This window comes from Thermobia domestica, chromosome 10, assembly GCF_964235325.1.
Source record: "Thermobia domestica chromosome 10, izTheDome1.hap1.1, whole genome shotgun sequence".
NCBI lineage: Eukaryota > Metazoa > Arthropoda > Insecta > Zygentoma > Lepismatidae > Thermobia > Thermobia domestica.
Genome location: NC_137463.1, coordinates 180,642,234 through 180,667,592, shown reverse-complemented (window position 1 = coordinate 180,667,592; position 25,359 = coordinate 180,642,234). Strand labels below are relative to the sequence as shown.

The 25,359-nt window shown below is 37.2% G+C and overlaps 1 protein-coding gene across 3 annotated transcripts in view; it reads right to left on the bottom strand.

Annotated features, from left to right (window-relative positions):
* The window catches only part of LOC145662862 (brefeldin A-inhibited guanine nucleotide-exchange protein 3), a 266,740-nt gene that overhangs the window by 236,310 nt on the left and 5,071 nt on the right, over positions 1-25,359 (bottom strand). For all 3 annotated transcript variants that reach the window (XM_081728801.1, XM_081728803.1, XM_081728802.1), the window contains exons 2-10: positions 23,652-23,779; positions 22,353-22,486; positions 16,576-16,710; positions 13,087-13,252; positions 11,626-11,764; positions 9,557-9,832; positions 7,413-7,545; positions 4,182-4,279; positions 2,201-2,385 (exon numbers count right to left, since the gene is read on the bottom strand). In XM_081728801.1, the coding sequence (XP_081584927.1) occupies positions 2,201-2,385; positions 4,182-4,279; positions 7,413-7,545; positions 9,557-9,832; positions 11,626-11,764; positions 13,087-13,252; positions 16,576-16,710; positions 22,353-22,486; positions 23,652-23,736 (1,351 nt within the window). In that variant the 5' untranslated portion in view covers positions 23,737-23,779. The remainder of the gene's footprint in view (positions 1-2,200; positions 2,386-4,181; positions 4,280-7,412; positions 7,546-9,556; positions 9,833-11,625; positions 11,765-13,086; positions 13,253-16,575; positions 16,711-22,352; positions 22,487-23,651; positions 23,780-25,359) is intronic.

Below are 25,359 nucleotides of genomic sequence, written 5' to 3'. Positions count from 1 at the left end.
ATCTGCCTCAGTACATTTCATTAAATGAAATGTATACAGAATGTTTCAGTTTGTTACATGTACGCCTGAATTCTCTAGTTACTACAGCATCATGTGAGACAAGCGTGGGTGAAGAGAATTAAAGCATTCCAGAGGAATACAATGAATGACGACAGACTTGGTGCGTTAGCTTCAATCACTATAGAAATAAACTCTTAAGGGTATTAGCCACGGTTCCGGCTTTCAAGAAGTAATAGACGTATTTGATGAGAAGAAACCCTGACGCCTGGAATTAATTTATAAGAAGATATACGTAATGCAAGTGGTATTATTATTATTATAACTCTGGGCCTACCTTGTTGAAACTATCACCCTTCGCCACTGATAGGATATCAACACAAGTCTTCTCCCCACCACACTCACGCACGCGGTCTGATTAATAAAGGATTAATTATAACATTCATAACAGCTCTACATATTTTAGAATACTCCATTACATTTATCTGTATTAGTGTGATAAGTAACACATCTTTCTGTATAGTAGTACGCGTAAATTTAAATAAACTGTTACTGTTTTCTTAGTAGTCGGAGTTGTTAAATGCCGGAAATGCAAGCGATGGCAAGGTTAGGTATGGAATGGATTCATACAATAATTTCATATTACAGAAATACGAAATCCGAGAACAAATAAAATATGTAAGGAAAAAAGTATCACGATAACGGCGAAACTTAAAATGAAAAGAAAAACTGCATGTGTCTCAACCGGTCTTGTTACAAACAGATGTTCTTGCATTAAAAAGAAAAGAAGAACGAAAATCATGAAAGTACTTCAACAGGTATGGTAGGATTTACAACCTCTTCCGACTCCTTAAATAAAAGGATCATGAAAATTAACTTTATCACGAATGAGTTTTCATTTCTAAAAAAAACAATAATAATAAAAAAAATAAAAAACAAAAAAACAAAAATACGACTGGAGTCAAATCTTTAGTACATATGTCATCATCATCATAGGTATTCTGCCTTTATTGGCAGGTCACTTGCCGCAGCTGAGAAGCTTCCATGCTCCACGGTTCTTCGCGTATGATCTTTCTGTTTTTATATCATCCATTAATTGTAGTCTCCTTCGCCCCCTCCCTCTCTTTCCCGTCACCATACCCTCTAGAACGTCCCTCATAATACAATTTCTTCTTAGGCAATGTCCCAACCAGTTTCTCTTCCTCTTCCTAATAATATCTAAAAGTGTTCTTTTCTCACCCAACATTTCTAACACTCTCTCATTCGTTTTCCGCTCCACCCAACTAATTCTTTCCATTCTTCTCCACACCCACATTTCGAAGGCTTCCAGTCGATTTTCATCACCTTTACGTAATGTCCACGTTTCCGCCCCATACAGTACAACACTCCACACGAAGCATTTTATGAGTCTTTTTCTCAACTCTTTATTCAAGGTCCCACAAAACAAACTTTTCTTCCTTCTAAAGGCTTCTTTCGCCATTCCTATCCTTGCTTTTATTTCACGTTCGCACTTCATGTTATTACTAAGAACACTACCCAGATTTCGAAAACTATTCACTTGTTCTATTTTCTACCCTCCTACTTTTATATTTGACGCAGACCCCTTCGTTCCAATCACCATGGCTTTTGTCTTTCTAACATTTATTTTCATACCATATTCTTCAAAGCCCTTTCTCATTTTTTCTAACATTTTATTGATTTTCTTTTCAGATTCTGTAACAAGCGCCATATCGTCTGCAAATCTTATGTATCGAATCATTCTACCTCCTACCGAAATGCCATCATCAATATTTCTCTTTTTTTTTTTTTTTTTTTTTTTTTTTTTTTTTTTTTTTAAATTAAAAATATTAATTGTTAATAGTAGAGCTTGATAGTAGCTAAAAGGAACAATCAATGTTTCTTCAACATCAAGTGTCAGCGACTTTAAGATTTTATACGATAGTGTACCTTAAAAAGGTTTCCCTTTCTGTCAAGTTTAGCGACTTGTTTTCCAATTCTGCAATGGCAAAGAGGTAGGGAGAAGGGGGAATCGTTTTGATTGAATCTGCCTATCTGGAATGAATTTCCTCAAGTATCTTTTCGTTTTACCAGATTTCCTCGGAGTTCTTACATTATATCTAATGCACATGAACTATTGACTGGCTGTTACACTTTTCTTGAAGTAAAATACTATTTTGAAAACAATTATTCTAAAAATACTAACCTTTATAATCACAATCCTCTAAGTCTTCGTAAAGAAGGTTAATTTTCTCCATGTATTTATCAGTAATTCCTTTCCCAGTACAGAGTTCCTCTAGTGAACTAAGCATGGCAACAATGCACATAATACTCATGCTACACACGGTTGTATCTTGACACCGACTACACTCTTCGATTGAATCCATTACGCTGGAAATGAAAAGTAATATTGTTAAAACGTTTATGAAAGAGAGAAAACATCTTCCTGTTGTTAGCATGAACATTTACTGTTTTGTGGTGTGTGAATACACATTTTCCTATTTTGTAAGACGTAAGTAACAAAGAGAATCAGAAGAATTAACAAAATAGTACGATATTACATAATGGTTATCTTCGGTTAAAACTGAACGAAAACAGGAAAAAGAAGACAGAAAAGAGAAATACGAATTATTCGTGTCTAAAATTAGCGATTAAACTCCAATAATTTCAGAAATTAAACTATGTAGCTATACATGATAAAATTCCCATTTCAATAAATCACTGATCTTGTAGATAACTTGCTTTGGCAGTAACGTCATCAAACATGATGAACTTTGAATGAATTACTCAGCTCTCACGTTATGCCAACGTTATTAGATGTATAGTCTGTTCGTCTTAACCACTGTATTACTTATGTTATGTCAGTTTTGTTGGAAGTATAGTCTGTTCGTATTAACCATTTTATTACTCAGTACTCAAGTTAAATCTATGTTGCTAAAACCATTGTCCATTTCAACCACTATGTTACTCAGTGCTCGTGTTATGTAGCGTTAAGACGACATAACGTATAGCCTGTCCGTTTTCACTATTAATTCCTAATCTGACAAAGCCGGAAATAGTGTCACTACGTAAGAACATGCGGTGAGTATACATCATCTGACCAGAACCCTGAAACACTCAGATCGTTAGAAGTGACATTCTTCAACCACAACGTATCTTCAAACATACATCGTTTTGCTCAACGTTTAGAAACTTTTATGGAAGTGCATATTCCGTTTTAAATTACTTGTAAAAAAAGTCAAACGTATACATAAGAAGTTGATAAATTGTATGCACAAGGATAAACTGCATCGTTCAACTGGTGATGCAACAGCATTCTTCGTCTGATTAGTACCGGCTCTATTATAGGATACATTGTAAGTTTGCAGCAGAACTTTCAAAGCCATAAGGAAGACAAGAGAACCTTTTATCTGAATGTCCACACAAGCGTCAATTTAGTTCTTTCAATGACCACTCCTTAAACAGTTGCATGTTTAATTCATTGATACATTACAACAATACGACACAAAGCGAATACAATTTAAAAGATATATAATATGTCATTTTAAAATATTTTGTAAATCAGTGTCTAAAATTTAAAATAATCACTCTGAAAATCAAACTAATCCTTCGTTTCATGTCATTGTTATTAATTACTAGTAGTTCGTATTTGAAGCACGAAATATTAAATTTCCACTAACAGGTTTCAGATACAGAAAATAAATGTATCATCGAAAATACTATACGAATAAATATTTTTCTGAGGAAAGCAGGAAAACTACTTTCTACAGCAGGTTTACAATTCCCGTAAACTTTACATCTCTAGTCCTACATACAACATCCTGATCACCTGCCATCCGACTTATTCCGAGGGCCTGTCCAGAATATTTTGGATAAAGAGAAAACTTAGCAATACTGCTAGAAAGCACAACTTGTAGGAAATATGAACACAAGTTATAGCAAAAGTGAAGATATTTTGACTACTGAACAGTTTTTCTTATGACAAAATTTACTTCAATTTAACCTAAGAAAAAGATCTTAACTTTTTGGACAATCCAGTAGAATGAAAGCCCCTACCAAATTCGCAACTGTCCTTTCTTAACTGCAATTATGCTCCAACATTTGCTTGATCTTATCGGTTGACGACAAGATATGCATATGCTACATTATCAGAAAACGTCAATTTCACACTTAAAAAGAATACTTACAGCCTCATCAACGCCATATCACTTTGTGTTGATCCTTTTTCATCTTCTACTAGAATAGGACCAGCAAAATCCACAATGCGGTTCGGACTTCTCAATAACTTTAAAAAAAGAAGCAAAACAAAAGGGTAATAGAAAAATCTTTAAAATAACATTTTGAAGTTAGCAAAATACTGTTTTGACAAAAATATGCAAAAGAACATTTAACTGAAAAATGCTGTTTCAGAACAATGCTCCTGTGAAATTGCTGCATACACATTTTTTCCTAGGTTAATCCAATGCTACTGACTTGTTCATTTATGCTTTGTGATGCAACATCCCTCAATAATTTTCCATTAAAAAAAAATAAAAAAAAAAAAAAAAAAAAAAAAGACAACAAACTACCTGCATTTCTTTTATGTGAACAAACAGAAACAAGAAAGATTTCGGAGTCAAAGACTATACTAATTCACAGAGAATGAAGAACAGCAATCACAATATCTCGCCTGCTTACGCTCTAGACGTTCTCAGAGACCAAGAGAACAAGCAGTAGGAGGTTCAAAATTATATATATATATATATATAAGCAAAGAGCTAGGGACAGAGTAATTGACAATATCTTTCACGCATTTATTAACTACAACATATAAATTACTTTACTAAAGAGCAGTACTTTTCGTTGTTACATACGACCTACTGCTTAAGGTCATTGGTCTGAACTCATTTTACTGTTAGAGCTCCTCCGTGGCTAAGCGGTTAGCATGCGCGCCTTTGGCGTGGGAGACCCGGGTTCGATTCCCGGCGGGAGCTCATGTGGTTCGGATTCCACGTTAATCAGTAGGTCCACGTCTCATATAGCCTCGCTGCTGAACGGGACGTAAAACTCAAAAATCAATCAATCAATCATTTCACTGTTGTTTTCTTCATATTCTTATCTGTCTTTAAAACCTCTTCATTCTTGTTCTTAATATCAGTCAAAAACTTGTCAAGAAAGACAAAGCGCCTTATATCGGAAGAATATTAACTGATGTGTACAAGTGAATAATCCCGTGTAATCAAGTGTTGAAATCTATAACATCTAGTAAACGTAGTTTCCCTAATCCTATACAGGGTGGATTGATTTAAATCAATCTGATTTAAATCACGATATAAATTACTTGATTTTTCTAATAAAAATCGTTGATTTAAATCAAATTCCGAAATAAATTAATTTAAAGTAAAAATAAATAAAATCCCGTTTCTGTTCTGTTATTTCGATTATGGAATATAATAATCATAATACAACAAGACACAAATGTATGTACAGCACAGTATGAAAACGAGTGTTTCATGCAGAGGATGATTCGGAAAATCCCGTTTAAAACGGGTAACGGGAGAATCCTGCTTTCTTCACTTCGTAACATAAGAATTTTAAATCGTAAACTTTTCGAACGGGGAAATCACTATGGACATTTAAGACGAAACTCCTCTGTGTGCGCTTCTGTTTGTTTGTTCCCACATAATAGGGGCATATTTAGAGGGGTCCGATCTGATCCCCCCTCCAAAACTTAATTCTTTTTAGATTTTATAGCTTTAGGCGAAATTTACGTATTTTATGTATTTCGTACCGCAAGCTAATTCCGATTTTTTTTAAATGTGCCCCTGCCAAATATCAGAAACTTTTGTGATAAAAAAAAGTCATGCTGATAAAGTTTCCGTACTTCTTCCTTAATGCTTAAAAAACATTGTTTGGGATTGAAATAGGTTAACGATTGGGGATTAATTCAAATTTCAACCCCAAAACTTTCAATTAAATGTCATAATTAACATTTAATACTAATTCCTAATGTTTTTTCTTCTGCTCACGACTTGTATTATAGAGGAGAAAGACTTGATTTAACTAAAAAAAAATCGATTTAAATAAAAAAATCAACAAAAATGATTTTTAAAAAAAGAAATCTTGATTTTTTCCACCCTGATCCTATATAATTTTAAGCGTATATCCTTTCCCTTCAGCTATCTAAATTTCAGTTTTCTATATGCAAAGAAAAAAATACTTATGAGCTTCCTCATAGCTATATGGTTAGCGTAGGCGTCTTTGGTGCTGAAAACCCGGGTTCGATTTCCGGCGCGAGCTCATGTGCTTCGGTCCCACGTTAAGCTGTACATCAACGTCTTATATAGCTTCGGTGCTGAAAGGGGCGCTAAAATCCAATCCAACCAACAAGAACTGCTCACTCTCTTTTCTTTTAGTTTATTAGTCACACCTAGCTATGTTAGTTTGAGGTATCATAGCGTGTCTTTTACACAAAGCATACAAGTATCCTAGAGCAAATGTTCTTTACAACCTAGAGCATTCCTACAGTTGAAAATTTCGTGAAATGATGGAGCTAGTGTTATTCATTTAACAATAAAATACATCTTTTTATGTCTGTATATTGTTATTCTGTGAAAATTTTCAACAGCTCCTCTGTTCTCTTCATCATATCCTGCATGAAGAAAATCTGTATAAGAACTGTAATAACAGTTCTTACTCAAAAATTTACCTTGAACTGCATCAGACCTTGTTTCAAGAACGCAATGCTCAAAGGTGTTCTCTTCGAAACAACTCAACGTGCGGAAATCAGAATTACAACATTTACTGCGCTTATATTCCGTGAGTGTTTATTGGTCAACAATTCCTCATCATTGTCCGATTTTTCAGTTGTATAATTTACGTTGTTTTCAATATTTAATAAGTAAGTTATGTAAGTGTTTGCTAGATACTGATTATAATCTGTTAAACCCTAGAATATGAATAATCCAACGCCTTCACAATTTAGCTTAGAAAACACCCTGATGAAGGGTATTTGTGCATTATACCAGAAATACTGATGAGCACCTAAAAGGAAACTGATCATCACTACAAGAGCACATAAAGGTGAGTGCTATGTATATTTGTAAGCGATACTTTCCCACATAAGCTGTTTAAAAAGTATTTAATTTTAAAAGAATGAAAAAAAGAAATAAAAAGAGTTTAACCCTACAACTATTGTTACTTGGCTATTTTCACAAAAAACGGAGTTGGCAAAAGTACTGACGATTGTTGAAGGTGAGGGAGTGGGTACACACAGAAAGTATGGGAACCCTCGCAGTTTGTCTGGGGGCCCAGGAACCTATGGGTGGCCCTACTACAAGAGCATACATAACGATCTCGGTAAGAGCATTTCTAATGTCAACATTTCCAGTAAGATTCACTCTGATTTCAGATACTTATTCAAAAAGTTTAATAGATACCTCTCTCAATGCTTTTAGCGCTTCCAATCTATGCTGCGGTGGAGGATATAGTAGCATGCGGTGAAATACTGATTCTAATACTGGTCGTAAAGAGCCCACGCATCCTATAAGTCTCAATAATTGTGTCCCAATACTGAAAAAAAATATGAATTACATATTATAACACACTATGCAAAAGAACTATATACATATTTTAAAAAAATGCATTTATAAATATTATACTTAAATATCCAAATTCAAGTACGAAGTCATGAAAACATATAACAAAGCCTTCTTTCTAAAGGTAAACAAGTACTGGTGTTTTCTTGATTAGCCATCGAGTCGGTATTGTCACGAAGAATAGCTTTCGAATAGCTTGAATTATTTGAAATATTTTTGAATAGCTTTCGGGTTTTTCCATGTACATGGCTTGTTTTAAAAGGCTTTGCAGACATTGTGGAACAGCATCACAGCTAATTCCCATTTTATTGTCTTAGGCATTTCATATTTCCACCAAATATTTCATTATGAAATTTTAACTGATTTTACATCATTATTTACTTCCGGAAACACCTACAACACGAACTTCATTGTTGCAAATAACGGATGGGCAACCTGGTGTGTTCTTTCGAACGTACATGTTATGTTGAGGGTGACAGCTCATTGGTCCCTATACAAGTGACACAAACACAGTATCATGTCTCCGTGGTATGAAATGAATTGATTTACGCTTGAACAACGTTAGGACATACCGAAAACTTTATTATTTTCCAAGTGATTATGTTATCGAAACAGTGCAATGTTTAAAAAAGAAGTTCGGTCGAAATTATGCACCAACTGCGCCGACTGTACACAAGTATCGGCAGAAAGCTCGTGACAGCACAAGGTATCTTCGTGTGCGTCCAGTGCGTTAAGTCCAGAATATTGGCGCCGTTGCCGAAAAGTGAGCTATTTATCTGACAGTCATTTTTATGGCATTAATGTTTGAATATGATTTCGGGCATGTGGCCACCGCGGTTGGCGCGTACATGGCGTAATCTGGAGGTCCAATTTTCACACACTCTTAGCAGTAAATCAGGTTATATTTCGGCAATAACGCGTCGAATGTTGGCTTCCAAGTGCTCAATTGTTGCGACTTTACATACCCCCAGAGAAAATAATTTAATGGCGTCAAATCGCATGAACGAGGTGGCCAGTTAACAGGTCCATTTCGTGAAATTAATCGTTTGTCAAATGTTTCTTTTAGTAAATTAATTGTGGCGTACGCTGTATGGCAAGTGGCGCCATCCTGCTGAAACCACATGTCTGCAACATTAATGTCTTTCAATTGAGGCAGAAAAACGTTAGTAATCATGTCTCTGTACCGCTCACCGTGGATTGTAACATTTTGACCAGCATCATTTTTTAATACATATGGACCAATGATTACACCATCAGTCGCTTGTTGTTTCCGCACTGTACGACGTCTTGCAGGATGCGTATTATCGTATAGAGTAAACATATTGCGAAAACGATCCATAGTTTCTCGAATTAACCGCTCTGATGGACGATTATGAGCACCGTAAAATACACGTAAGCCCGATGAGTTTGTCGAATTGAACCATAGTTTTCAAAATAAATTTGCACAACTGGCAAACGTTGCTCTGGCGTGAGTCTATTCATGATGAATTGCCAAACCAAACTAACCTCAAAACAATCGAGAACTAATATTAGCTGTCACAGAAAACAGTGTTGCCAGTTTGAAGTTCACCGTCTCTATTTAAATGAAAAAATGAAATCTTTGAGTTTTACGTCCCACGGTTATGCCGGTTAGGCTAAAGGAGACGGTGAAGATGAGTAATGAGTGAAATGGTGGAATGAAGAAAGTGAGAGGAAACGGGAGAACCCCGAGAAAACCCACGCACACGGTGTTTGTCCACCACAAAGTTCACTTGGCGGGGGCTGGGATCGAACCCGGGACCCCAAGCACCAGAGGTGAACGCTCTACCACTGAGCCACCGCGACCCCCCGTCTCTATTTAAAAAAAAAGAAAAGAAAGAAAGAGGGAAAATACACCCTATATACATTATATGTAAATTTATTTCATATTATATATATGTTAATTTATTTCAAGCTCGAAATGGATGCTCAGGATAGAAGTTACGGTAGCACTATTTATTTCTTACCTGTATACTGTCTTTGCTTCTGAACTATTGAAGCTTGGAGCTGTAGCTAAGCAACCTGAACCACGACCCATTTCTCCTTCAGCTTTGTTACTAGAAATAATATTTTTATCTACACGAGGTGAACCAAGGAATGCAATAAGTGAGGGGCAAAATTTTTGCCAAAGAAACATTGTAAAATGTTTATTGTTGTGGATCTGTTGGGGGAGGCTTGAGATTAAGGTATGCAAACATTCCAACAGAAACACCACTGCATTTCCTGATCGCCCCATTGGCATTCTACGGAAGAAAGAAAGAAAACCACGTGTAAGTAATTCAAACAATTTGTTGTGGATATTGTAACAAAATACACTAATATAGGTTTGATATATAGTTACCACTACCTAATCAACAATTATAAATAAAGAATAGTAAATACTGACCTTGAAATAAAGGAGTTAACGGTTACAAATAAATACGTTATAGCTGAAGTTACTCAATAGCCAATTATTAATTTGTCAATAATTTCTTTAAATGCTAACACTAGCATTAAAAAGAAAATACAAATTCTTCTATTGTTACCTGCTCTCTAAGCCATCTTCTTGTGTAACATCGGTAATGAAGCAGTACCATTGAATTTGATGCACGAAATAACAACCTACAATTTCCCATTACACAAAATATCGTTCTGTCCCTAATAAAAATTACTTAATATACTACGAGCATGATCTCGGAAATTCTAGAAAGGAAAGAACTGGAGAAGAAGAAATAAAATAGTAAACCCTACGTTATATATTTATGTTCTAATCAAACACTTCAAGCAAGATCAAATAAGTACAAAAAATATAAGTCCTACAAAAATGTACTAAAAAAACTGATGATCTGCAGCAAAGAACTTATACTATTCATACTGAATCTCTATTGACTTCGCAGTGTTGAAGCTCGTACTTGCTGCCAATAATTTCGGCGACGCGTATTATACCCTTCTAAGCACTTAGGAAATTTAGGTTTGGTTGGCTGATTTGAAGTTTAGCATTCTTTTCAGTATTTCGACTATATGAGACCTGGAGCTACACCTTAACGTGGGATCCGAACCACATGAGCTTCACCGGGAATTAAACCCAGTTTCCCATGCCAAAGGCACGTACGCTAACCATACACTTACGAGGGAGCTCTTTATGAAATTTAGGAGCTTTAAATAGTGTAGTAAATGAAGTAGGTAGCTCTCTTACTTATTTCTTACATTTTGTAGTACCTAAATTTCTTACTCGTGGCCCCGCATAGCGTAGTCGCTAACGCTCTTGCCTTCGGTGCGAGCGGTCCCAGGTTCGATTTCCTGTGGAGGCACTCGGTCCAAAAAGTGTAAAAAGCTTTTACAGGACAGTCATCCTGAATGAGGTTTTCCTCATTCACACCACGCAAATGCCGGGGTGGTACATAACTTATTGGTCCCAGGCCGCTTCCTTCCTTCCCCAATCCTTTCTTCCTTCCATTTCTCCGGATAGTGTGTTTGCCGAGGGACATCACCCCTCACACGTGACGGGCTAACATGACTATAGATGCCGAAAGCCCAGAAATCTGAAGCCTAAATTCCTTACTCCATACTTTTAAGTGCTGTGTAGAAGGCAACGATTCAAGCAGCTGAAATTATTAGCTGCACGTACACAATTTAACACTACGCTTTTTACCAGACATGACGGGTTACCAGATATTCATTGTGATGTGCTTAGAAATTTGTCATTTTAGTGATGGTAGCATTAAGGAATGGAAAGTGATAGCTTTACTTTATACAATTCTTTAGTTCACTGCAAGAAGATCTTGCGTACCCACTTTTTAATATCCACAAATTTCACTGAGCTGAACATATCTGATAACGTTAAACTTTCACGAAATTTTTAGAAGACTACGTTAAGCCACTTGGGTTACCTTCCCTAACAAACATTAATACTTTCTCACATTCCTCTTTTCAAAGTTCACGTTCTCGTTACAAAAGGAGGTGCTGTTCAGCTCTCATTAAATACACAATTGTATTGCACTATACTCGTAGATATATCTAAGACCTAAATTTTAGTTTATATAGAAACCCTACTTACAGCTGGGCTTCTTCCATTTTGCTGCAAATGAATTGCAAAATAGGTATTACTTCATTGAAACACGATACTCCAGATCCTAGTTCGTTCCGTAATTTTCCTTGTCCTCTAACACTGCTTTCAAATTCTTGAGATTCTTCCTCTACACATATAGACGCAAAGAAAAAATAAATCAAAGAACATAATTTCACACATAAATTATAAGTAGTTCTCAAAAAATCAAGAAGAACACTTTAAAGAGTGATATTACGTCTGCAAATGAATATTGTAAATTAACTACTTAAAACCTCACTTATAAGTATCCTATAATACTTTATACAACGGTAAAATGTTTCAAGGTACTATCTCTGTCTTCGTCGGTGTCAATTTAAATTAAACTTAAGCTGCTGAATACTTGACATTATGAAGTTTTCTTTAGTTCACAGATAATGATTATTATGTACAGATAAAACAGATGAATTCTTGAACACTATTTCCAGGTGACATGATTACATTCTGGATCCCTTGAACTAAAGAAAAATTAACTTATGATTAAAAATGAAATGAAATGTAATCTTTTTAAGTTTTACGTCCACGGTTATGCCGGCCAGGCTAAAGGAAACGGTGATGATGAGAAATGAAGGAAATGGTCGAATGAAAAAATGAGAGAAAAAGGGAGAATAGCGAGAAAACCCAGGCACATGGTGTTTGTTCAACACAAAAGGTCACTTGACGCAAGCTGGGATCGAACCAAGGAACCCATGCACCAGAAATAAACGCTCTACCACTAAGCCACCGCAGTCCCGACCATATAATTGAACCGCAGGAATCTAGCATGTAATCAGTTCACTTGTACGAGGATTCGTCTGTATATAGTTTTCCATCATCTGTGAGTTGGAAGAAACTTCATAATATGAAGTGTTTACAGCTTATATTTTGATTTCAGTTGACACTGACAAAAACGACGATTGTTCGTTGAAATAGCTTGTAGCTATCTACAGTGTTATAGGACGCTTACATGTGACTTTTTCACTATTTAATTACACATCCAATGTTAACTTTATGCTACTGTAAACTCACACTTTGTGTCATTTTATTAAAGTATAAAAGCTTATGCTAGAATTATACAAAGTTCACTTAACAGAATTTTCCTGTTTTCATATAATAACGAAAGCTGGAAACAAAGTCGAGCGCCGAGACACTATTAAGGATGCCCTAGTCTACAATGGACTGTAGCGCAAATAGGAAGAAGAACTTAGTACCAATACCAGGAAAAATTCAGTACGAATGAAAGGAAATAAATTATCTTATAAATATAAAGATTAAAGAACAATTGAGGAATTAAGTTTAAAAGTGATGGATAAAACATGGAGGAAAACATACGAATTACATCTTGTTTTTTACATTTACTCGGCCAACCTTAATCGTTATTTTAACATTCCCATTTACATCTCTTTTAACTTATTTTGAAAGCATTATACTTACCCAAAAAATTACAAAAGGACCTTAGTGTTTGACTAGTAGCTGCCTTTGCTGCGGTTCTAACTGCCTGATTTCCAGTTTCATAACATTCGCTGCACAATGTCAAAATCTGAATTATAATTCTCCCATTCATTGTCCAATAATTGGTACAGGCCATATTCAACAGAACCTGGAATATTGAATTCATTCTATGTATTTTTTTGTTTTGATCACAACAAATTTTTCGTAAGTTTTAATATTTGCTACACATAATTTTTAATATCAACAAGGCATGAGTCGTGGTTTATAGTGTAATATAAATAGTTGTATATCCTTAATATTCTTAATTCCTTATCTTTACACGGATGTTCAAATTTAAGTGTAATTAACTTCAAGACATTCAAAGTAGTCCCAACAAGTTGAGGCATATACTAGGGACCACAAAAACCAGATTCTGAGATGCCCGGGTCACGGATCATAATGGATCCAGATTTTCTATTCTGAAACCAGGCACCTGATTCTTGGTTCTGGAAAATTAAGTGTTCTCAGGGACCCCAATCCTTATCACAAAGCCCCTGGGATCAACTTGAAATTTTCAAATGATAATCCCTATTATGTTTGAGAATCCTACACTAAATAAACAAATAAAAAAAATAGCTACGTGATATCAACAAGTTTCATACAATTATCTACAAAATGATGCAGCTGAGATAAAAATGGAGAAGAAGAAAAGATCAATAGTCTCAAACGCAATTTAGTTTACAATTCTGTGAAAACTAAGCACCCAGGATCTCGATCTCAATCATAGAACTCCTGGGATCAACTTGAAAATTTCAAATAGTAACACCTACAAAAATTGTATTTTTAGAATTCGGATTCTACAGTGAAAAAGAAAGTAACTTTTATCTCCATCACTTTCTTGAGAAAATATTTTAATTGCAGATTAGTAAATTAACTAAAGAAAACAAGGATTTTTGAGAAAAACTTTAGTACCCCTGTCACCGATATCCATCGCGGTCTGACAAAAATATTACCGCTCCAATTCCACTGGTTGATTCTAGAATAGAAACGAAATGAAATAAAATAAAATCTTTGAGTTTTAAGTCCCACGGTTATGCCGGCCAGGTTAAAGGAGGCGGTGATGATTAGAAATGAACAAAAATGGTAAAATAAAGAAAGTGGGAGGAAACGGAAGAACTCCGAGGAAACCCACGCACACGGTGTTTGTCTACCACAAAGTTCACTTGGCGTGAGCTGGGATCGACCCAGGGACCCCATGCACCAGAGGTGAACACTCTAGCACTGAACCACCGCGGCCCCGATTCTGGAATAGATTCTGCTACATTAATACTATTATCTTCTCAATTGTGTGAATAGAACTGTGTATATACAAAAGGAAAAAGGAATATTCGACAGGCAGCTGAACTGAAACTAATAATTCTACTCGTCATCGTCTTGCAGTCCACGCACTTTTCTTTCTTTCCGTCGTAAGAAGAACATCGTATTGAGTTTTTGGTTGCAATGGTTATAAGTAGCATGTTAATTCCATGAATTGTAGGATTGAGATAATTGGATAAGATCTACTGACAATGTATAATAATAAAACAATGGTCACTGAAAGTTTAAAATGTCTGTAACTTATATTATGTACTGTACTGTATTATGTATTGTATACTGTACTGTCTGTAAATTACGTTTTCTCAAGAAAGTGACACAGACAAAAGTTACTTTCTTTTTACTGTAGGATCTGAAAATATAACTTTCTGCAGGGATTATGATGGAGGTGCTGGGAGCACTTGGCTTTCACAGAATTGCAAACTATGTTTGAAACTACTGAACTTCTGTTCTCATCTATTTTTATTTGAGATGTATATTATATTCATTTGTCCTATGGTAAAGGACTTTTGAGTCACTCTGTATCAGGATGATTCCAAAATAGACCGAATCGTCGGGCTATTTCCTAAAGGTGATTCTAGTTGCAGAAATAAAATTAAATCACTCTTCTACATTTTTTTCCTCACAGGCCTGGTTTCCAAGCATATCTATTCGCCACATTGAAATTGACGTTGTCTATTGTTTGTGATCACATTATAGGAAAACAGCTCAGCAGTTTGACATCAATTTTGGAAAACAGTTAGTGCTTACCTTAAGCTAGGGTTTCATCATATCACTTTGATAAAAGGGGTATCCTACAGGGGTCAAAAGATATGAAATGGAAAAGAAAAATGATTTTATTTTTTTATTTCTTTTTTTAGTTTGACATCCCACATTTATGCCTCTTATGCTAAAGGAGACGGGTGATTACTAAAAGTAAATGTGAACTAAATATTTTTGTACCCTTGCACTGGGAATCGAACGCGCGACCACGTGCACCAAAGGCATACACGTTTGGCACTAGAGCAGTGGAAGTTTTCAGAAATTTTGCCAAAAATAAAATATATTTTGAGTTTTTATCATTCCACTCCCATTGAAAATGAAATGAAAAGAAATCTTTCAATATTACGTCCCATGATTATGTCGGCTAGGTTAAAGGAGACGGTGACGAGAAATGAATGAAATAGTGGAATGAAGAAAGTGGGAGGAAACGGCAGAACCCCGAGAAAACCCACGCACACGGTTTGTCCACCACAAAATTCACTTGGCGCGAGCTGGGCTCGAACCAAGGACCCCATGCACCAGAGGTGAACGCTCTACCACTAAGCCACCGCGGTCCTCTCCACTTCCATTCAAGTGCGTACCCCAAGGAGGAGAAGGAGGGTTCACACACTTTCCACAAGCCTACTTCCTGTGCGAAGAATGGGCAATTCAGCTATTCTCCTACAGAAGTTGACCCTGACGATTCACGCAACTGCATGGTACCTTCGCGTAAGACTGAATTTTATATATATATATATATATATATATATATATATATATATACGGAGGTTTGGACACTAAATATATCGTACAATACGGGCTATTTCCATTTTATCTGCCTAAGACATCATACAATTTACTTTGTTCCACTTTGTGATTTACATCTCTAAATAAGATAACATTCATTTTAAAACGCAACTATTACTGTCTTTGAAACTGCGGAAAATCACGGAGAACCTTAATTATGACTGCGGCATAAAAGTCTGGAATGTTAGCCAGTACATGATTAATTAATTGTTATTCATTCGAGAAAACAAAATATTTAGCAACAATAGTAATTACTGAATGAACATACAAAGATATGGGAATTGATATTGTTTCCCAATCAATGGCTATCAGTTTCAGTGAATTAAGGGAACTTAAGTGTAATTGCAAAATACAACTAATATTGCTGTATGACTTTTCCTTCATTGCTATCCATCAAAATCTACATAAACTGTAAGTCACACATTTTTGTTTACTTATAATTCTGAATTTTTGTTACTTGTATTGTTTATACGTTTCAAACATAGTTTTAATAACTTTCACTTTCCTGTAGAAGAACAAAGTAAATTTTCAATCCACTTATATTCCAAAAATCTTTGAAATTTTACTCACTTTCAACATGTCCACCTGCGTATCATCACATTGAGATTGAATAGATCCTATTGTATGCAAAAGTTGGGATGGTAGCCAGAGGGAGTCATCTTCTGGTTCAAAATTCGAATGAAATCGGTCATCACGAAGAAGTTTCTGCCAAAGTGAAACAGCATTAAAATTAGTCCTCAAAATGAAATTCAAATATTATTCGAAATCATGTTCATATTTATTATTACCAAACACACTACAAAATAATGAGATGCTTTTCACGAGAACAGACGAAATAATGAAATCTTAATATCTATAGACAAGCAGTTAATTCAGTGCTGTTTATAATTCTCATCTCTTACAACAAAATCGTAATTAATTTTGCTCCTGGAATACGACAGTTTGAAGTAATAATCTGTTGGTATGTTTCATATTGATTGCTTAATACTTATTTTTGTCCGATTGTTTCCTTCACAAAGGCTTTGAAAGAGAATCTATAGTTTAATGTAGGATCCAAACATAGGATTCCATCAGGGATAGAACTATGAGTGTAGAAAGCATGTATGCGTACTACTCACGATCCCTGCAAGTATAATGGTAAACCACATTGTTTCATATCCGTGTCACTATTCCACTTCTAAGAAAATTTTCCCTGACTTCACTAATTTTTTACCCACTTTCGAACAACAAATCAGCAGCAAAACAGCCAACTGCGAAGTTTCTTCGTCGGCCATCCACTCATTTCTTTTCTAATGCATTGTGAAAAAATTAGGTAAGTCTGTGATCTCCAAAGAGTTGGTCTGTTAGCATCGCCCAATTATTACATGTTATTACAATATAACATTATTGTCAATACAATGGTCAACAATAAATCATGACAAAAGGGAAAAATAACCGATTTCGTATCACATCAATTCCTCTATTAGCGAGAATTTAATGAGACTTGGGAGACCGTGCTGAAAAGTTAACCACTATGCTACCCAGTCCTCTCTTCTGCACAGTCCTCCTTGCTGGTTTTGAGACTAACCGCGCGCCTGTGGTGCTTTGGTTCCCAGAGGGAGAGCATTTAACGCATTATGGTAGTTCCCTTCCCACCTTAAACTGTAAATCCACGTCTATTATAGCTTCGGTGCTGAAAAGAACCCCTAGACTTCAAAAACAACGATACTTATAACAGTACATTATATACAGATGGTGATCAGAAAAATGGAAACACCTGAACGAAATTTCAACTTACCAGATTAATATGGTGTCAGGCCACCTTTCGCCTTCAGAACAGCCTTGATGCGACGTGGGATGGAGGCATAGAGGTCGTGAATGGTAGGAAGTGGAATTTTACACCATTTCTCGTGCAGGGCATCGGCCAGTTCTGTGAGAGAGGATGGAGGTGGAAATCGTTGCCGGAGTTGTGTTTCCAAGACGGACCACAGATGTTCAATTATGTTGAGATCTGGGGATTGGGCGGGCCAGGGGAGGTGTTGAACGTCATCCTGATGTTCCTCAAACCACGCTGCAACAACGCCAGCTGTGTGAATGGGTGCATTATCATCCTGGAAGATGGCGTCATTGTCCGGGAACAACATCCGGACCATAGGATGCAAGTGGTCTCCTAAAATTCCGACATAATCGTTTGCAGTGATTTGTCCGCTAAGTGTGACCACAGGGCCCAATGAAAAACATTATATGGCGGCCCACAGCATCACCGAGCTACCGCCATGTTTCACAGTTGGGAGGAGACACTGCAGATCATAAGCTTCTTTGGGCGTTCTCCACACATAAACACGGCCCGTGGTTGGGAATAGGGTGAAGGATGATTCATCCGACCATATCACACGTTTCCAGTCCTCAACGGTACAAGTTGCATGGTCGCGGCACCATTTGCGGCGTGCGAAAGCGTTATGGTCCCTGATGAGCGGTTTGGCCCGTACAACACGACCCCGTAAGTTCATGTCATGTAATTCGCGGCGGACTGTGGTTGTCGAAACAGGGTGGGGGAGGTGCTGATTGAGTTCCTCCGTCACTTGCTCCGCAGTGGCACGACGGTTCTGCGTGACAATGCGCTTTAATACCCGGCGTGACCTGTCACTCATGATTTTCTTCCGCCCACTGTTTCGCTTCCCCGATGTGGTTTTCCCGTGTGTTGTGTAGACCGTCATCACCTTCGACATTGTCCCACGCGACACACCTAACACAGTAGCCACTGCCGTCACACTCACTCCACATAACCGCGCACCAACAATTTGCCCTCTTTGAATATCTGAGAGGTCTCCCATTTTACACTACCTCCGTCTGCTGCAGCCACTGGACACTGCTGTTCCACTGCGCCTGACGTAGAATGGAGACCGACCTAACACATCACCACCAGCGGTCCGGCGCCACGACAACACTGCCAACCCATACATCTGACGTGTTGCCAACTACATGCGTTTCCATTTTTCTGATCACCATCTGTATATTTTCTTATTCTAGGTCTCATCCTCTTTAGCGTTAGATCCTTCAGTGTGTGTAATAAGAAAATGTTTGTTAGGTAATGAAGTTTAATGTCTATTGCAGCACCACAGCTACATGAGACGTGAATCTACTGCTCAACATTCTATTTTAACCACATAGACTACTATCGGGAATCGAACCTGGATCTTCCGCGCGAAAGGCGCGTATAACAACCATATAGCCACAAATCAGCTCTATGAGGAGAATCTTGGATTGTATAACTCAATTTCTGAGTTGTCGAGCATAAAAGGTGAAATAATCTCCAGTACCAGTTATGAAATTCAGTTATATCACAACAGAAGATTCAATGCCAGAGTTCTGGTTGTATAGAAATTAACATCAGAATTCTTAAACAATATACAGATGGTGATCAGAAAAATGGAAACACCTGAACGAAATTGCAACTTACCAGATTAATATGGTGTCGGGCCGCCTTTCCTTTCAGAACAGCCTTGATGCGACGTGGGATGGAGGCATAGAGGTCGTGAATGGTAGGAAGTGGAATTTTACACCATTTCTCGTGCAGGGCATCGGCCAGTTCTGTGAGAGAGGATGGAGGTGGAAATTGTCGCCGGAGTCGTGTTTCCAAGACGGACCACAGATGTTCAATTATGTTGAGATCTGGGGATTGGGCGGGCCAGGGGAGGTGTTGAACTTCATCCCCATGTTTCTCAAATCACGCTGCAACAACGCCAGCTGTGTGAATGGGTGCATTATCATCCTGGAAGATGGCGTCATTGTCCGGGAACATCCGGACCATAGGATGCAAGTGGTCTCCTAAAATTGCGACATAATCGTTTGCAGTGATTCGTCCGCTAAATGTGACCACAGGACCCAATGAAAACCATGATATGGCGGCCCACAGCATCACCGAGCCGCCGCCATGTTTCACAGTTTGGCGGAGACACTGCAGATCATAAGCTTCTTTGGGCGTTCTCCACACATAAACACGGCCCGTGGTTGGGAATAGGGTGAAGGATGATTCATCCGACCATATCACACGTTTCCAGTCCTCAACGGTACAAGTTGCATGGTCGCGGCACCATTTGCGGCGTGCGAAAGTGTTATGGTCCCTGATGAGAGGTTTGGAACGTGCAACACGACCCCATAAGTTCATGTCATGTAATTCGCGACGGACTGTGATTGTCGAAACAGGGTGGGGGAGGTGCTGATTGAGTTCTCTGGCACTTGCTCCGCAGTGGCACGACGGTTCTGCGTGACAATGCGCTTTAATACCCGGCGTGACCTGTCACTCATGATTTTTTTCCGCCCACTGTTTCGCTTCGCCGATGTGGTTTTCCTGTGTGTTGTGTAGGCCGTCATCACCTTCGACACTGTCCCACGCGACACACTTAAGACAGTAGCCACTTCCGTCACACTCACTCCACATAACCGCGCACCAACAATTTGCCCTCTTTGAATATCTGAGAGGTCTCCCATTTTACACTACCTCCGTCTGCTGCAGCCACTGGACACTGCTATTCCACTGCGCCTGACGTAGTATGGAGACCGACCTAACACACCACTACCAGCGGTCCGGCGCTGCGGGCGCCACGACACCACTGCCAACCCATACATCTGACGTGTTGCCAACTACAGGTGTTTCCATTTATCTGATCACCATCTGTATATCTAGCTAGGAAAACGATGAAGTACAAAAAATAACAACAAAAGTATCTGAAATTATTATAGCTTGACTGAAAATTTGCTTTGAAATTAACTTACTCTACTATATATATATATACTAGTATAAAAGTGAAATGTAAACATGTTTGACGGCCAACTTCTTCTAGACCGCTTGATCGATTTTTATTATTTTTGGTACATGAGTGGATAATGGCCTAACTTAGATTTTTATCACACTAGTTTTTTCGAAGGGAGTAGAGGAGGTTTAAAATGTGTCAAATATACTGTACATCACGAGCTGGTGAAGTTAGAAAGATGAAATTCGGTATAAACTCTTCATTAAAAGTAAAGAAACATATCCCAACGTTTCTGAAATTTCCATTTTAGTGCATAAGTGGTTCATGGTCTGATTTAAGTTTTTATCATATTATCGGTATATGGGGAGGGGTGAAAAGGGGTGACATGTTAAAATACTCGAAGACGACCAATATTAGTATCCCATCCATAGTTTTCGGGATTACTGACATGAATAGTAACATTACTGATTCCGTTTAAGTCCAAATTCATTGCCTGTCGGTGTAGGAGGTGAGAGGGAGTGAGGGTTGGGATGAGAAAGGGTGACATTTTTTCATCATTATGCTTTCACTGAACTGTGCACCGTAAGGGGCAAGGGGTTCAGATACTTTCCAAAAAGTTATTATTTTCGCGCAAAGAATGGCCATAGATATGGTTTCACTCAGATGAGTTCTATCGATCGCGTATAGTGATTTCTTTATTTTTTCCCCGAAAATCTGACTACAGCTGAACTCCAACTGGGATAGCACATAGCTCAAGCGCAAACGGTCTCCACTTCACCATATCTAAAATAGTCGTAGGTTTTGATGAGCTTAGTGGGCATATGAATTATGTTGTGCAGACTTTTGGTTCTGGACTACATAGTTATATAGTCTAAGTTTGGTGTTATTAAAAAGATCAAATCCCAACTATGACAGACAATAACTCAGGAACCAAGGGTCTACAGACCATAATATTTCATATGCACACTAATCCCGTCAAGCTCTACCACGACGCAAATTTTGGCGAAGATTGGATGAGTTCCATCAATACCGTTTTAGTGATTTTTTTTTAATGATATTACTGAGTTCAAACCCGTTTTGCTGGTGAATAACTCAGAAGCCAAAGGTCTGTGCACTATAATATCTCATGCTAAGTTCGCATGTGTACTAGGCTCGTGCAGGTCTATCGGAACACTCAAGATCGAATGAGTTCAATCAATTCTGTTTTAGTAAAATTTCTCGATTTCAGTGAGTTCAAACCGAAGTCTGATCGCTAATAACTTGGGAACCAAAGATCTACATACCATATTATGTATGTCACATGCATGCTAAGAGTCTCATGGTCTATCACCTTAGGTCAAGGTTGAATTACTTTCATTGATAACAAGTGATACATAATGTTCCACAAAACCTTAATTTAACTTTGATGGTCAATTGCTCGGGAACTAATGGCCTCCACATCATAACATCTCACATGTGTATTAATCTCGTCAAGGTCTACCGCCATGACAATTTTGGTCAAGATCGAAAGAGTTCCGTCGATTGCGAACGATATATCCTTATGACTGATTTTTAAAAAAAATCAAATGAAAGATGAAAATAGTAGTATTAACAAACAGAAGAAAGTGAATTTACCTGAAGACCTGTTATTCCATAATTAACGAATTTGCTCCTCTTCGTTTCCAAAGCCAACTGGAACGCATAAAAGCATTTGCTTCGTAGTTCATAGGGCTGGTTTCGTAATAACCCTTGCTGCGACTCCAAAAATTCTACAACAAAAACGATAGTACAAATTAAAATTTTATAATATAATCTTCAGGATATTGCATACTCAGTGTACATTTATACTACATATATCTTAGAGTGGTCCTTATTTTTGACTTCCGAATATTTTTCGAGTCACAACTCTAAAATGGTTCCATATGAGACCAAAGTAACCCATAAGACAAATTAGCTCAATTCTATAATATTAAATGATGCCTTACGTGATCCTACACTTCGAATGCGTTTATAATATACAATATTATGCGAAGGTGCTTGGTACGTTTGGAACGGCTAAAGAGACACCATATCTTGGCTAGAAATAATGGATATAAAACCGCATCCATTATGTCGGCCATCTTGGATTCAGATACAATTTTCTTTTTAATAGGAAGGGTGCATATGACAGTTTTGGAGTAGTTCTTCACCACAAACACACATGACGTTATTTCCAACTTATCTCATCGTTTAATAGTTATTACCTTCATAATATATATGTTTATTAACTTACAATTGTCTTTCCAAGCAGACTGTAAATGCATTCAAAATTTGAGGTTGCTTGGAGCATCACTTAATGTTATTCAATTGAGCTAATTTTTCTCACGGGTTGGTCTATGAAACAATTTTGAGGAGGAGGGTGAGATTCGGCAAAGTTATTCCCCTTCGCTCTCCCTCTTTTACTTTCCACCTTTGTTATTTTCTTTTTTAAGATTTTGTTTCATTTTGCAGTTTCACAAAAATAACAAATTATCCAACTGAACTTTTTAGAAAGAATAATTCATATGATACATCCCTTGAAATTTCCTTACAGCTTTTATTAAGAGACTAATGCAACTTATTGTAGTGAACTGTTGTTACTGTCAAAGATACTCACCTTGCTGATACAATTTTACTTTCTTCGTTCGTATAAGCTGGTACTCGTCTTTACGTATCAGAATGTTACCTTTAAATCTCAAGAAGTTAGTACTACAAGACGTGAGGTGATTACTAGCGGAAGTTTCATTATTACCAATGAGGAAAGCAGAAGCCTTCTATTGAAATTATCCAAAAATTAACTAAGTTAAGTCCTTGATTCTAAAGGAATTACATGTTGAATTAACACATTTTTCTCTAGGCAGAGAGAGAGAAAGAGAGAACTAACCATAGTACCGAAATATTTTGTGATATACTTACGATATGCATCTTGAGATGCCTGCCGAAGAGCAGATAATTTACTACTGGACGCATCTTTTACGATTTGAGAAAGTAAATCTTCCATCTTGTTTTTCCTAGTTTAAATCCTCCTTTTACGATATTCAAGTCTACAAAGAAAAGAACCAGCACTTAAGCATGATGAATGACAAAATTGGAATAGAATGGTACAAGAAAAGTAAGAAAACCTCTCACAACTATTGGATGCTTACATACGAACTTCTATGTATCAAGAAGAAAAATCTTCTCAAATATACTGAGAAAAATAATTTAACAATTTCTTGGTATGAGTATACAATTTTGATTTATAATAACACGGAAGTCCTATGCTTTTAATGCACAAACAGTACAGAATACATAAGATTTTTTATTGTCATTTCTTTTATATCAACCTGTATTTTTTAATATCCTTCCTTATAAATTTGTCACATATTCGTATCACAAGTGTTATTTATTTGCATTAATATAGATAACCACGTTACAAATAATAAATTCAATTTGTTAATACATGGTACCGTACCACTTGCTGTAGTCAAGCAAATGCTCATCAGTATTTTGTTGTTAAATTCTCCCAAAGACACTAATAATGAATTTAAATTACACTATTTTAATATTATACGCATTTTAAGCGATATTAAATACAAGTGATACTCAACGAATAATAATATACACGAATGGACCTCGATTCGAAGTTAAGTATCTGGTTTACCGTACAATCCGTTAATCACTACTCTACTCAGTCCGCTCTCTTAACAGCTATATATTCTTCCACTCCTGCGGTCGGTGCTCCGTTAATCATGTGTTCCTTCACTCATTGTAAATAAATAAATTCTCATCTATAGAAGAGTTGGAGTGATACAAAATCAGTTATTTCTCCAACTTATCAAATATTATACTACAAGTATTATAAGTAGTACTTCAGTTGTACTGCTGTAAGGATTGTTTTATACAATGTAAGCAAAAAAGTTTTTGAAGTTTCTGAAGTCCCATTAATCATGCGCTCACAAAGAGGAAACGAAATGACGCACGTGTCAGACAAACTATCGGAAGTTAGTCTGATCATCGAACTTTAGTAATACAGGCACGCTCCGCAACACAGCAGTTATAGCTCATCCTGTGCCGAAGAGAGATGGAGGTATCGAAGCAGCTTGTTCGAGTGTGTTTTTGTTGTATGGCTTTACGATGGGCCTCTCAGCTGCCGCATATACCAGACATTTGAGAAGAATGCCATGAACAAACACATCTCCAGGCATTGGGTAAAGAGATTCAGTACGGAAGATGTGAGCCTTTCGGATGAACCTCGAAATGGACAACCACATGTATTGGATGACGACGCCTTGAAAACAGCCATCGAGGAGAACAGTGGTCTAACGTGTGATGAACTTGCAGGAAGATACCATGTGTCCGCTGGGTATCCGCATGGGAAAGGAAGTCATGCAAGTTAAGAAAGTGGATACCCCACATATTGTGGCAGCCAACAAGGAACGAGTGACTGCCTGTTGACGTGCTCACTCGGCACCTGAACACACTCATTTTTGATCGCATGCTCACTGGTGACGGAAAGTGAGTCCTCTATGACACTCCCAAGCGCACTAGACTTTCGTTGCCACCACGTGACCCTTTCCTCACATCTCAAGATCACCTCTGCACCCACGAAAGGTTATGCTCTCTGTATGGTGGAATTGTCGGC